This window comes from Trametes versicolor (assembly GCF_000271585.1).
Source record: "Trametes versicolor FP-101664 SS1 unplaced genomic scaffold TRAVEscaffold_3, whole genome shotgun sequence".
NCBI lineage: Eukaryota > Fungi > Basidiomycota > Agaricomycetes > Polyporales > Polyporaceae > Trametes > Trametes versicolor.
In genome coordinates this window covers 3058751-3070656 of record NW_007360323.1, presented here as the reverse complement: position 1 = coordinate 3070656, position 11906 = coordinate 3058751, and the positions used below count along the sequence as shown (strand labels likewise).

Genomic DNA, 11906 nt, shown 5'->3' with positions numbered 1-11906 from the left:
GTAAGCGCCGAAAATACATGTCCTCGGCGATGCCACGACTAATCCTGGTGTACCTTCGAAGAATATTTGTACTACACATATGTGATACCTAAAGACTTCGTGCAATTCGCGCATCTATCATGTATATCGACTGCGCCGTCTCCAACGTCCCTAAGCCACACAACACGTCGGGCTACGCGTCGGATTTAAGGTCGGGTCGCATATAACAGCAGGTCCTTTCTCCTATAGCACTTTGCCACACCGCAGGATGTGCCGAGAAGTTACGCATTGGCAACCTCCGCTGCCTGAATCCTGACGGTTCGATGGTTATAAGAGGACTGTTCAGTACTTCCCAGCCGGAAGAAACCACAGTTTCCCTCACTACACAATCATTGTCATAGTCATGATCAAGACAGCCAACCTCGGAGGTACCGCGAAGGACATCGTAGTCGCTAAGGTGGCGGTGAGTAGCTATATGCGCCCTTCTACCGCTGTACCGAAGCATTGAAACTTTGCGCTGCAGCATGGACTAATGTCGATGACGTGCGTCCACTTCTTTCCATGCCCTTTTGTCAGCCCTTTGCTCAGAAATTTCACTGCGGCTCTCCGGGCCACAGACGGGTAGACGTTGTCCCTGACGAACTGGCGTTCGAAGCTATCAAGAGCGGCATTGACGCCTTGCACCCGGGTGTCAAGATGATGTTGAACAGCTGTACGTGCGCCGAACGCTATACGGCTATGGCACTGACCTAAGTATGCAGCGGAGTTCTACGATATCAACTGGGGGACCACCAACCTCGAGCTCCTCGCACGCTTCTATGAGAAGTACCCGGAGTACGCAGATAGGACCTTCCTGTCCGTCAAGGCAAGCTCACCCCTTTACGTTCATCATGCCCGTTGGCTGACCTTGAGACGCACAGGGCGGCGCAGTCAGCAAGTATGTCATGAGTTGCAAGTACGCACATCCGCATCCTTCACCAGGGCCATCACCGCTGACCTAGCGACATCTCCAGACGAGAGGATCTGCGCCGTAGTGTGGACAAGTGCATCGCCGCACTCCGCGGTACGAAGAAGATTGACCTCTTCCAGCCCGCGCGCATCGACAGGGAGGTGAGTGTGGAAGATACGATGCGCACTCTCGTCGAGATGCTGCACGAGGGCAAGTTCGACCACATCGGCCTCTCGGAATGCCGTGCGGATACACTCCGCCGTGGACATGCCGTACGCGCTTGCATGACATTTCGACCCTGCGTTTTACTGACCCACACGTATAGATCTATCCCGTCTCGGTCGTCGAGATCGAAGTTAGCCCGATGGTATATGAAGAAGAGACCAAGAGAGGTATAATGATATCACAGTGCTTTGTGTCGCCGCGAAGACGCTTACGCTGCCTGTCTCACAGTCATCGCTACCTGTGCGGAGCTGGACATCGCTCTTGCGGCATACTCGTATGTCATATAATCCTAAGACATACATGTGGACGTCACACTGACTGTTTTAACGCAGACCCCTCGCGCATGGCATGACCGCCGGCATTATCAAGCAGCGCGAGGATTTCACTGGTAAACTTAACCGGGCATCACATACCAGTCCGCACTCACCATATCACCAGGTCTCTTCGCGGCGATGACACGCGTCCAGGGAGAGGTCAGTAATCATCCCGCGGATATCGACCTTCACCTACTGATATGTCGATAGAACTGGGACTACACCCGTCGCCTGATCGACGCCTTCACCTCCCTCGCACCCAAGAAGGGCTGCACCCCCGCGCAACTCAGTATTGCCTGGGTAGGTTCCCTTGGGGACAAGGTCATTCCTCTGCCTAGCTCGACGTACGTGACCCCTTCCGCGGTGAAGACGTTCATCTATCATCGAGGAGCTGCTCATCGTTCTGGTTTTGTAGGCGCAAGGAGCGGACCCTCGAAAATCTGTACGGGGCCGACGTCGAGCTTAGTCCGGAGGACTTGGCAGACATCGCGCGTGTGATGGAGGAGAACCCTCTGAAGGGAGATCGCGGGTACGGAGACGCAATTGATCTGAAACTATGGGGATGAGCGGTAGATCTTTCATGTGTTCAACGTGGTGTAGTCTCACTGAGAAGAATGTAGCCTCGTGCACGACCTGGCCTGCAATAGAGGGGAGGCCGTAGTCGTCCGAGTTGGTACCGGCCGGGCTAAGACCATAAGCTGTGAGTACGAGGACGTCTGGGACCAAGGCAATTAATGCCATTGAAGTTTTCATCTAAAATGAAAGCTGGTTTCAGACGACATGAAGACATGAACAAGTATATGTATTAGCGCGATGAGGACATTACTATACATGGTTGACGCGAAACGAGCATATACACCGTCGAACCAGTAAAATAGGACCTCCAGCACGCCGTCCCAGCCGAGTTCGCACGACTGCCAATCACCCCGATGCCGCAGCACCTCATTGCGCTTGAGACGGCGGATCCTCATCTCCGCCCGAGCTTCGTCGACCTCCGCCTTTCAGACTTGCGGCCCTGCGTACTGGTCAGCGCACATGCAGAAAGAGCCCTCACCGGAGAGTGCGACGTTGTGCGTCCCGAGACCTTCGACGAAGCACTTGACGCCCGACTTGGCTTCTTTCACGAGGTCTTGCACTTGCAAACATTCAATGTAGAACAGCGAACAGTACAGGATTTTGGAGGCGGTACGGAAACGGAACTTGACACTTGGGGTTTTGTGCTATTGGAGGAGAACGGAGTCCAGAGACGAGGAGATAACAACTTGAGGAAACGTAAGTCTTGCAATAACGAGACCGCTTCGCTGCCCTTCCGACTTGACAAACTTGGCTTTGCCCGAGGCTTCTACGATGAGCCACTCATCCCAAGACATCAAAGCAGAGCCGCAACGGTGAGACACTTTAGACAGTCAACGCACGGTTGCTTCACCAGCGGGAGTCGCCGTTGCCGTTCGCGGCAGGCACAGCGCTCGATGACGGGGCATCGTAGTCCCGTGCGCGCGCAGGGCTGCTACCCCTGGGAGGGCTTCTCGAGTAGCTCCTGCGCCTCCTGTACTCCGGTGAGTAGCGAGAACGAGGGGGCGGGCTGCGACGGTCGCGCCAGTCCCTGTTGTCCCTGCCGTAGTGGTCGCGGTCCCTGTCGTCCCTGTCGTACCGACTGCTTCTGTATGGATCACGATCACGACGGTCGCGATCATCGTAACGGTCGCTGCGCTCATCCCTGCCACCCGAGGAATAGGTGTCCCGACCACGACGACGCCTGTGCCCCATGTACTCGCCCGGAGTGGGCGCATGAGGGCGGTCAGTGACCGAATAGTCCACACGAATCCGACGGCCGTTGAGTTCCTGTGACGAATGTCGGCAAGGGAGTCCATGTGACGAGTGTATAGGAACACATACCACACCGTTAAGCTCCTTGATGCAACGACCCGCCTCATCAGTGGTAGACATAGTGATGAAGCCGAAGCCTCGGGAACGGTCAGACTGCTGGAAAACGTCAGTACTAGTACTTAAAAATGTTAACAAGTATGGCGCACCCTTTGATCATATACTATCACCACCTTCTCCACGCGTCCGAATCGACTGAATTCGTCATCCAGGTCACGCTCGGTCGTGCGAATGCTGAGACCAAAAACTCCCAACACGTTGGAAGGATTGGGCGCCTGCTTCGCCTGGTTAGTATACAACGTAAAGTTACCAATCACAAGTCGACTAACCACGGGTGCTTGAGGAGGGCGGCGGGGAGGTGGCGATCTGCGGTAGCTGGCAGAGCGCACAGGGCTCCGAGAACGAGATCGGCCCCGAGGAGGAGGCAAGTCACGGTCCCTGGACTCGGAAGCCGGTGCAGCGACGGGCGGCGGAGGCTCGGTGTACGCCTCGTTGTAAGGATCAGCGGCGGGGGCGGCGTCGGCGTACTATACATGGGGAGCATTCATGAGTTATTATCATTGGGCGGCGGCAGCGAAGACGACGTCGTCGTCGACAGCGACGTGGCGACGCAGGCGCGACGCGTGAATAGGGCGGGGGACTCACCATGGTGGTTGAACTTAGCAAGCGGTTTGTGCTTGTTTGGCCGAAGCGCGACAAGCATTTCGGAGTCCGCGAGTGAACTCAAACCTTATTTGGGGGTGATGTATAGTTCTCAGCCACCGCGTGCCGTCGCGCGCCCGTGTTGTACGCTACTGACGACCCCGAACCGCAAATCCCGGCAAGAGCAAGATGGTGCGCTACGTATACTGCTCGACATGCTCGTACTCGTTCTAAAGGCTCCTCTGTGTGTAGGGTATCGACATCGCAAAGCACCACGTCAAGAAGGGCAACCGTACCGCCCCCAAGAGCGAGGACCCGTACCTGCTCTTGCTGGTCAAGGTATGCAGAGGCGACCGGCGAGGCAAAATCGACGACTCATCTATCTTGCTTCCCAGCTCTACCGTTTTCTCGCCCGGCGCACGGATTCCCCGTTCAACAAGGTCATATTCTTCGTATGGGCTACTCAAGCAGAAACTTATCGTTCGATATATGTAGACGCTCCTCCACCGTCTCTTCCTCTCCAAGACGAACCGTCCCCCCCTTTCCCTCTCTCGCATCGTTAAGGAGACTGAGAGCGCGCCCGACCGGGATGCCAAGATCATCGTCACTGTCGGCACCGTGACGGATGATGTCCGTCTTCTGGAAGTCCCGAAGCTCTCCATCGCCGCCCTGCGGTTCACCCAAGCGGCCAAGGAGCGCATCCTCAAGGCCGGTGGTGAGGTCTTGACCCTCGACCAGCTCGCTCTCCGCGCGCCTACCGGGTCGAACACCATCCTGCTCCGCGGCAAGAGGAACTCTCGTGAGGCCGTTAAGCATTTCGGCATGGGTCCCCACAAGCACAAGAAGCCCCACACCCTATCCAAGGGTCGCAAGGTACGTTTGCCTATCAGCATGGCTTTGCAATACCTTATTTTTTTGCCCGTAGTTCGAGCGTGGTCGTGGCCGGAGAAAATCCCGCGGCTTCAAGGTATAAGCCGCCATCCCAAAATCGACGTGCAGTCAGTGGTACGCGATGGCAGCGGCGAAGAACAGGCAAAGGAGTCTGTTCTGCGGGGGGTTGGCTGGCGGTACCATCTTCCATGCATGCGCACAGGGCCACTCGTCTCACGATTGTTATGTTATACTGGCATCCTCACACCTTCACCCATGTATGGCTTTGTACGGTTTACCATGCTTCTATCGCCTATGCACCCCCAAATAATGCGTGATCATGTTATGTTGGTTTGCCTTCTTCGAGATCGTGGTAAGCATAAGTAGGTTTCGCTGCAACGTCGTGGTGCTGGAGGTGCCTATAAGACGTTTTTCTGGGTACGTTTTCCAAATTATCGGCAGTGTTTCGACCATTTTACTCAATGAGGATCATTCACAGTACTTCACTCCGAATGCTTGGAACGTCATGATATCTCCGGATGTTCACTAACATGATCATTCCGAATCAGAGAGACTTCGGAATTGCTACAGTCAGCCATGTGACGCTCTTAGATGTGCGTACACCGCCAACATCCGTCATCAACTTACGTTTGGTGGAGACTTGTGATATTTCCTGACGACGAGGTCACTAAGTCTATGATGAGCACCCGCTCCGCGACTTCTCAACAGGTCACGCCCTGCGGGATGCCCAAAGCCTCACGAGATCTGTGTGAGTGGAACGGCCCTCATCACAGGTTTCATTGCACTCCAGAAGGTGAGTGCCTGTGCATCTCCCAGCCGACGCGATTACGCCTGCGTCCGAGTCGGATCCGGAGATTGAGTCTGGTCACGTTCATTACCACTCTCGCCGGCACGCGTCTCGCCATTACGCAGCCGAGGGTGTTGTGCGCGGTATGTATAAAACATCCTTCGAACAGATCAGGGAGGCCACGCACAACCTCCTTCCGCAAACGAACTCCACATATCCACACGACTCTCTAGTGAACCATGGTCAACGCTACTACCAAGCTCGGCGGTACCGCTTCCGACGTTGTCGTCGCGAAAGTCGCAGTGAGTAGTAGTGTCATGTTTCGTGCAATGGCAACATTGGCTGACCGCGTCTAGCATGGCCTTATGAGCATGTCGTACGTGACACTTCCCCCTCCAAGCAGATGAGACTCTGAATTTATTTATCTGTATAGCTGGGTTCCGAAGCCCGTCTCAGATGAGCAGGCGTTCGAAGCCATCAAGGCCGGCCTCGACACCCTCCCTGCTGGTGCCAAGTTGATCTTAAACAGCGGTACGCGATGCAATGGATTGTACGAAAACAGCAGTCACTCAATGCCCTTACGCCTGCAGCCCAGTTCTACGGGCCTGGAATGTCGACCCACAACCTCGAGATCGTATCGCGCTTCTTTGAGAAGTACCCCGAATACACAGAGCGCGCGTTCCTTATGGTCAAGGTAAACGCTTACTATGCCATGACTCGCCTTGGCGCTGCTGATCATGATGATACAGGGCGGCCATAGCCCGGACAAGGGCTTGGACAACTCGTACGTCTCTGCAGAACTATGGGTTATTGTTGAGTCTCACACTGTGTAGCGCTGCGAGCCTTCGTCGCAGTGTAGACATCTCCCTTGCCGCTCTGCGCGGTAAGAAGACGATCGACTGTTTCCAGCCCGCCCGTGTCGACAAGGCCGTTACCATCGAGGATACGGTCAAGACCTTGGCGGCCCTCAAGGACGAGGGTAAATTCGCCCACATCGGTCTCTCCGAGTGTGCCGCGGCCACCGTCAGGCGCGCTCAAGCGGTCAGTGCAGTGCTGTCGTCCCACTTTGATGTCGGACTTATTGGCATGCTAGGTCCACCCGATCGCTGTCGTCGAGATCGAGGTCAGCCCCACGTCCTACGAGGAGGAGACGAAGAAAGGTGATGCGCGCTCAATGGCCTGGTCAGTATATATGGGCTAACGTACGCAGTCATCGCAACTTGCGCCGAGCTCGATATCGCGGTCGTAGGATACTCGTGAGTTTCCCTTTTCCTGGCCGCAGGTGTCTTCTCAGCGTCTAACTATGATTCTAGCCCTCTCGGACACGGTCTGCTCACTGGAAACTACAGCTCGACCAAAGACATTGATCGTAAGCCAGCCTCTCGGGAATATCATGGCATTGACTTACACGCAATATACTTGCTTTCACAGCGAATGACGTTCGCGCGCACTTGAGCCGCTTCCAAGAGGAGGTAAGCGAGTGCGTTGTTATCATTCGCGACAATGTACCCAATAAACCCCACAGAACCTGCGCCACAACCTGGTCATTGCTGAAGCTATCAAGTCTCTCGCTACCAAGAAGGGTTGCACCCCCGCGCAACTCTGCATCGGATGGGTTGGCTCCCTCGGGGACAAGGTCATTCCCCTTCCAGGCTCCGCGTGCGTATCCTCTGCCTCTATATATATTCGTGTCACAACATTAAAGATCTCCTATATCTCTCAGGCGTAAGGAACGGAACCTCGAGAACCTCGCCGGCGGCGACGTCATCCTCACCGAGGAAGAGAAGGCGGAGATGGCTCACATCTTGGCGACCCACCCCGTGAAGGGCGCTCGCTACGGCGATAACAACACCGACCTCTGGGGTTGATGTGTGTACCGATGTAAGCTCGCTTAACGGCACTGTTGTAGGGTAGCATTGCTGGCGGAGCACATAGCGTTGCCAATACCGTCCATGTTTGTACTCACTACAGCCGGAAGCGCACGCATGTAATATTTGCGTAACTTATGTAGGGCGCTTCTTTGGCTACCAATGTCATATCTGAACCACCACCTCCAATTCACCCTGAGCATCTCGAGCATGTATGCCTGCTCTCGGCACCACGCATGTGCAACTCACTTTGTATCACAGTTTTATATGGCCATCTTGTGGGCCTTCCGGACGCTCGAGCCTACTAATCGGCTAGGACGATTTCAATTCGGACCTAGGGCTACTGAGGCTGACGATGCAGTCTCCCTCGCTATCCAGCTGTGGGTCGATCGGAGGCTGCAGTGGATGTCAGCCTCTAGCCAGCCTCCTTCCGCTTGAGGGAATAAGGACCGCGTCGAGACGCGTCTTCTCCCCATTCGCGCTCTGTTCCCCCCTCCATCCCCCCTTCCTCCCCCAGCACCCGCTATGAGTCACCACGCCGACAGGCAGGGGCCTTCAAGACACGGGCTCTACCCTGGCGTCAGCGATGTTCCCAATTGCCGATGGGCAGGGCCGCTTCAAGCGTCGTCAGAGTACTGCAAGCAAGCGGTCAGAAGCTCCTTAAGATTGAAGATGTTGAGTGGAAGGTGGGACGGTAGGTGTTTCTTTCCCCGAGGGAGGGACTTCGGTCCTGGCGCATACCTTTTCGTGGTCCTCGGGATAAGTACCTACTCGCGCGCGGCCTCTCGGGGTGGTGCACGGGTGGGGAAACCGAAATGCGTTGTTCGTTGGTTTGTGTTTTGTGAATGGTTTTTTCGGGTTGCTGCGTGTATCACCATATTACGGTGCATCGGATGGCAGTCTCGTGCCCAACAGTGTTCGAACATAATTTCCGGTATGTGCTGCGCCTTCGCGATATTCCATGCATGCCGCTATCCTACAGTCGAGGCTGACAATCGTCGAGCAGTTTGCGAAAAGCTCGTTACATACGCTCCGGTAGGTGAACGCCCGCACGTAAAGCAATACGACCAATCCAGCCATCTTTGAGCCCGCACTCCTTCCTTAAGACTGCGACCATCGCCTCATGGGGCTGTGCAGCGTTTTCCTCGTCCTGCTCACAAGCCCTGCGTTGTCATTTAGAGACGGTCGTTCCTGAAATCTACCAGGTTCTGCATAGCCCCGCGACGCGAGCCGGCCCGACGTCTCATAAGGAACGCTTAACCTCCGATGTCAGAAGAAGCCAACTTGAAGATCGTCCCTCGTCCTCGATTGGCTCTTAGAGGATGCCATCCTCTCACCTGGGTGGACTAAACCTCTTCTATCGCCGTCGCCCCTGGTAAAGATCTCAACGGACATACCAGGGGTTACTAGTATGGATGTATTGGCCAAAGGGACGCCTGAGGGCATCAACTTCCGACCAGTCCGGACGACTTGAACCGCTCGCAGTGCCACGCCTCCGACTTCCTAGGCTTATGGACACACAGCTTCTCGGCATCTTGTACGTCCAGTCTGGTCCGAAGCTCTTCGATTTCTCTCACAAAGGTACTAACTTGGGCCAACTCAATCAAGCCGGTTTGAGGCGACGCTCACCGCCAAGAGCCACCGACGGATTCAGTCACCTCGCGGGATCGCACACGTTCGCTAAAACTGCAGTCCTTCTCCCGTCCGCCCTGTGCGGAATGTATCAGCAAGCCAAGGTGCCGAAGGGAAGCAGAGTCTATCGACGTAGAACGAACTAACACATCGTTGCGGTGCAGATTCGCCACGGGTCCGAAGCCGATCCTGCCACTCAATGCCGCTCAGCTTCGTCCTCACCGGAACCGCCTCTCGCTACTCGACATCGACATCGTCCGCACGAAGCCGGTGCGCGGAGCTTTCGCGGAGCACGAGGCATACCAATGCGGGCGCAGAAGAATCCGGTGCCTGCATTCCGCATGCCACTGCAACGTTAACGTACTTCCCGGAGGTTACGTTGAGGCCTGGATCGTCCGGCGGTAGGTAAACTGGAAGTGCGGGAACCCATGTCCGCGAAGTCTACCAGACCAACACGGCGCCTTTCGCCCCTGGGTCTCGGCAGATGCATGGATCCATCAAAGCACCGTACTCGTGGTGGACGACTTTACGGGACCGGTCTCACGCTGTGCCACCGAACATGCGACTCGGAAAGCTGCTCCGAGGCGGCGTACTCTATCATGATCAACGCATCGTCCAGGGCGGCAACTTCAGCTTGGCTTGAAGTAGGGCTCGACACAAGGGCGTGTCTTTTTCATCCTCTAAAAATATATATTGACTGTCGAGTCAAGAACTCACATATAGGACTTGTACTATTCATGCTTCGCGCGGACGATACGTACCGTCCACACACTGCCGCTCCAAACGAAACAACATCAGCCAGCGTCACGACTAAGATGTGATTGGCCTCGCAAACACAACGTCTCCCCGAGACGGCCGCGAAGAGGCCCAAGGCCCAGAAAGGCGTTGAGTAACAGATTCCCATCCCGTAATTATGCCCACCTTCTGCCGAACACGCCCTTCCCCAGATCCCAGCGCAGCCACCCAATCACGAACCAGGGTCCACCACCACAAGTACTGCGTCCGGGATCGCAATTAACTGAACGGGGAGCGGTCGACGCCTTCCTACAGCAGCCGCCCGGGTGTCAAACAAGCGTATTGGACTGCTGCGTATGGTGCCGCCGGGGCCTGGGCTCGCGCGGGGTTACGGCCTGCGGGATGTACATGAACTGGAAGGGCAGCGTGGTTGGCAGTTCGAATCGAGTCCGGCGTCGGGTGCACTGCTTTGCTTCGTTCAATCGTGCGGCCGCTGTGCAGCTCGGCATCCGACGGGGGCGGGGTATGAGGCTGGTAGTCATGAAGCCTTACACAGTCTCTCGTCCACCGTTCATTGCATGCACTTCCAAGCGTGCATCACAAATATGAAGTTCCTCCTGGACAATACCCAGGCACAGCGCGCCAATAACATATATCGAGACGAGGTGCACATATTACGCAATGGACATGTCGTTCCTCCCAAGCGGGGTACGCGCCGATTGCGGGGAAGACGACGTCCACGACGTCGGCCTCGCTTCGAGCCGTTCGCCCGTCCAGAGGAGGCAGTCCACTCGCCGTCCCGGGTGCCTGCCCGCGCACAAGGCAACGAAGCTCCCGCCCCAGGACAGAGCGCACACGACCGTCGCACGTTGCCCGTCCCGAGCGCCGCGGATCCCGCCGTACCAACTTAGCAAGCGGTGAACTGCGCGCGGGGGAACGGACTTGCCTGGGCTGTCTCTCGCCCCCCTAGGAAGTAGAGCGGACGCTGCCGGTAGTAGCGATTGCTTTGTACGTGTGCATCGCCAAGGTATGCCGTGCGTCTGGATCGTACCAGTCGCATTCGCGGACGCCCGCGACCCCTTCCCGCTCGGGGGACGTGGCTGTATGCGGCGGTACCGCCGCGGACGCGAGAGTCGGGTGGGAACGCCGCGTGGTCTGGCAAGGGAAGCGCTTGAGCGCAGTCCGGAGGATGTGCCCCAGCCGCGGAAGGTTCGGAGACGGAACCGGAGCGGCATCGACGACGGACGGGCGCTCCGAGCCTTCTCACATTTTACGTCCCGGCGCCAAAGCGCCAGAGTCGCGCACGGCGTTCAACTTCAAGCTCTGTCGGCACGCCTCGTGTAGCGTCCACGAGTTCACCTGGGAGACGCGACGAAGGCGGACGTCCAACGAGAACCCCTCAAGTTCGAGAATCGAGAGCAGCCTCGACGGCGTCGTCCCCCACGAACTCGCGAAGCCACGCATCGCGTGGTGTGCGGAGATTCCGAGCCCGGGAACCGTCCGCAACTGGATCTAACACCGAGAACCCATCGATCGGCGTCCGCGGCGCTGTATATTGCACATCGTCGAATTCGAAGATTTCCTGAAATCTTAGGTACGCCGCACAACTCCCAGACCGGAGCGCCGACACGGTCGGAGAATACCCAGCGTAAGTAAGCATACGAACTCGCAGGACCGTGATCGTCCGCCGCATCTGCATCTGCCATGAGAGCGCACCCGAGGGGCAGTGGTAGCGCGTACGACGGTCCCGCATAGCGGCGCAAATGCGAGAAGGGGGTCCTCAGGGGGGACTTTTGGACAGCGGCTGGTATCGCGTCGGGCAAGGCGCGACAAGATGGTCATCACGGAGGCGACCGCACAGAGATCGATCTTCCCCGCATCCGCATCGGTGTCCTGATACTGAACGTTGGACGTTGAACGAACATTGAGCGCTCAATAAACCGAATAATTTGAACAGGCCGACGTCGCGCGTGGAGGCGGTAACGCACACTGAACGGCCC

At 56.6% G+C, this 11906-nt stretch overlaps 4 protein-coding genes across 4 annotated transcripts; 3 read left to right on the top strand and 1 right to left on the bottom strand.

Moving 5' to 3' along the window:
• Positions 1-382: 382 nt before the first annotated feature.
• Positions 383-2033, top strand: TRAVEDRAFT_115635 (aldo/keto reductase; the record flags this gene model as incomplete). The annotated part of the gene is made up of 10 exons (XM_008037657.1): positions 383-442; positions 503-522; positions 597-691; positions 741-862; positions 1000-1200; positions 1254-1320; positions 1382-1427; positions 1486-1591; positions 1678-1811; positions 1883-2033. 10 exons carry the CDS (start codon positions 383-385, stop codon positions 2031-2033), a joined length of 1002 nt encoding a protein of 333 aa, XP_008035848.1.
• An 856-nt stretch (positions 2034-2889) lies between these two features.
• TRAVEDRAFT_115488 (RNA-binding domain-containing protein) lies at positions 2890-3629 on the bottom strand (the record flags this gene model as incomplete). The annotated part of the gene is made up of 3 exons (XM_008037656.1): positions 2890-3309; positions 3364-3450; positions 3501-3629. Coding segments are annotated over 3 exons (636 nt in total), but the record flags the coding sequence as incomplete, so codon positions are not given.
• A 368-nt stretch (positions 3630-3997) lies between these two features.
• TRAVEDRAFT_45000 (60S ribosomal protein L18) lies at positions 3998-4966 on the top strand (the record flags this gene model as incomplete). The annotated part of the gene is made up of 6 exons (XM_008036909.1): positions 3998-4060; positions 4177-4185; positions 4246-4332; positions 4389-4433; positions 4489-4866; positions 4919-4966. 6 exons carry the CDS (start codon positions 3998-4000, stop codon positions 4964-4966), a joined length of 630 nt encoding a protein of 209 aa, XP_008035100.1.
• Positions 4967-5872: 906 nt separating this feature from the next.
• Positions 5873-7722, top strand: TRAVEDRAFT_70341 (aldo/keto reductase). The gene is made up of 12 exons (XM_008037655.1): positions 5873-5973; positions 6028-6047; positions 6105-6202; positions 6262-6365; positions 6421-6455; positions 6505-6712; positions 6765-6831; positions 6882-6927; positions 6985-7040; positions 7103-7143; positions 7197-7330; positions 7395-7722. The coding sequence occupies exons 1-12, from the start codon at positions 5911-5913 to the stop codon at positions 7537-7539; spliced, it is 1017 nt and encodes a 338-aa protein (XP_008035846.1). The 5' UTR covers positions 5873-5910; the 3' UTR covers positions 7540-7722.
• The last annotated feature ends 4184 nt before the right edge of the window (positions 7723-11906 follow it).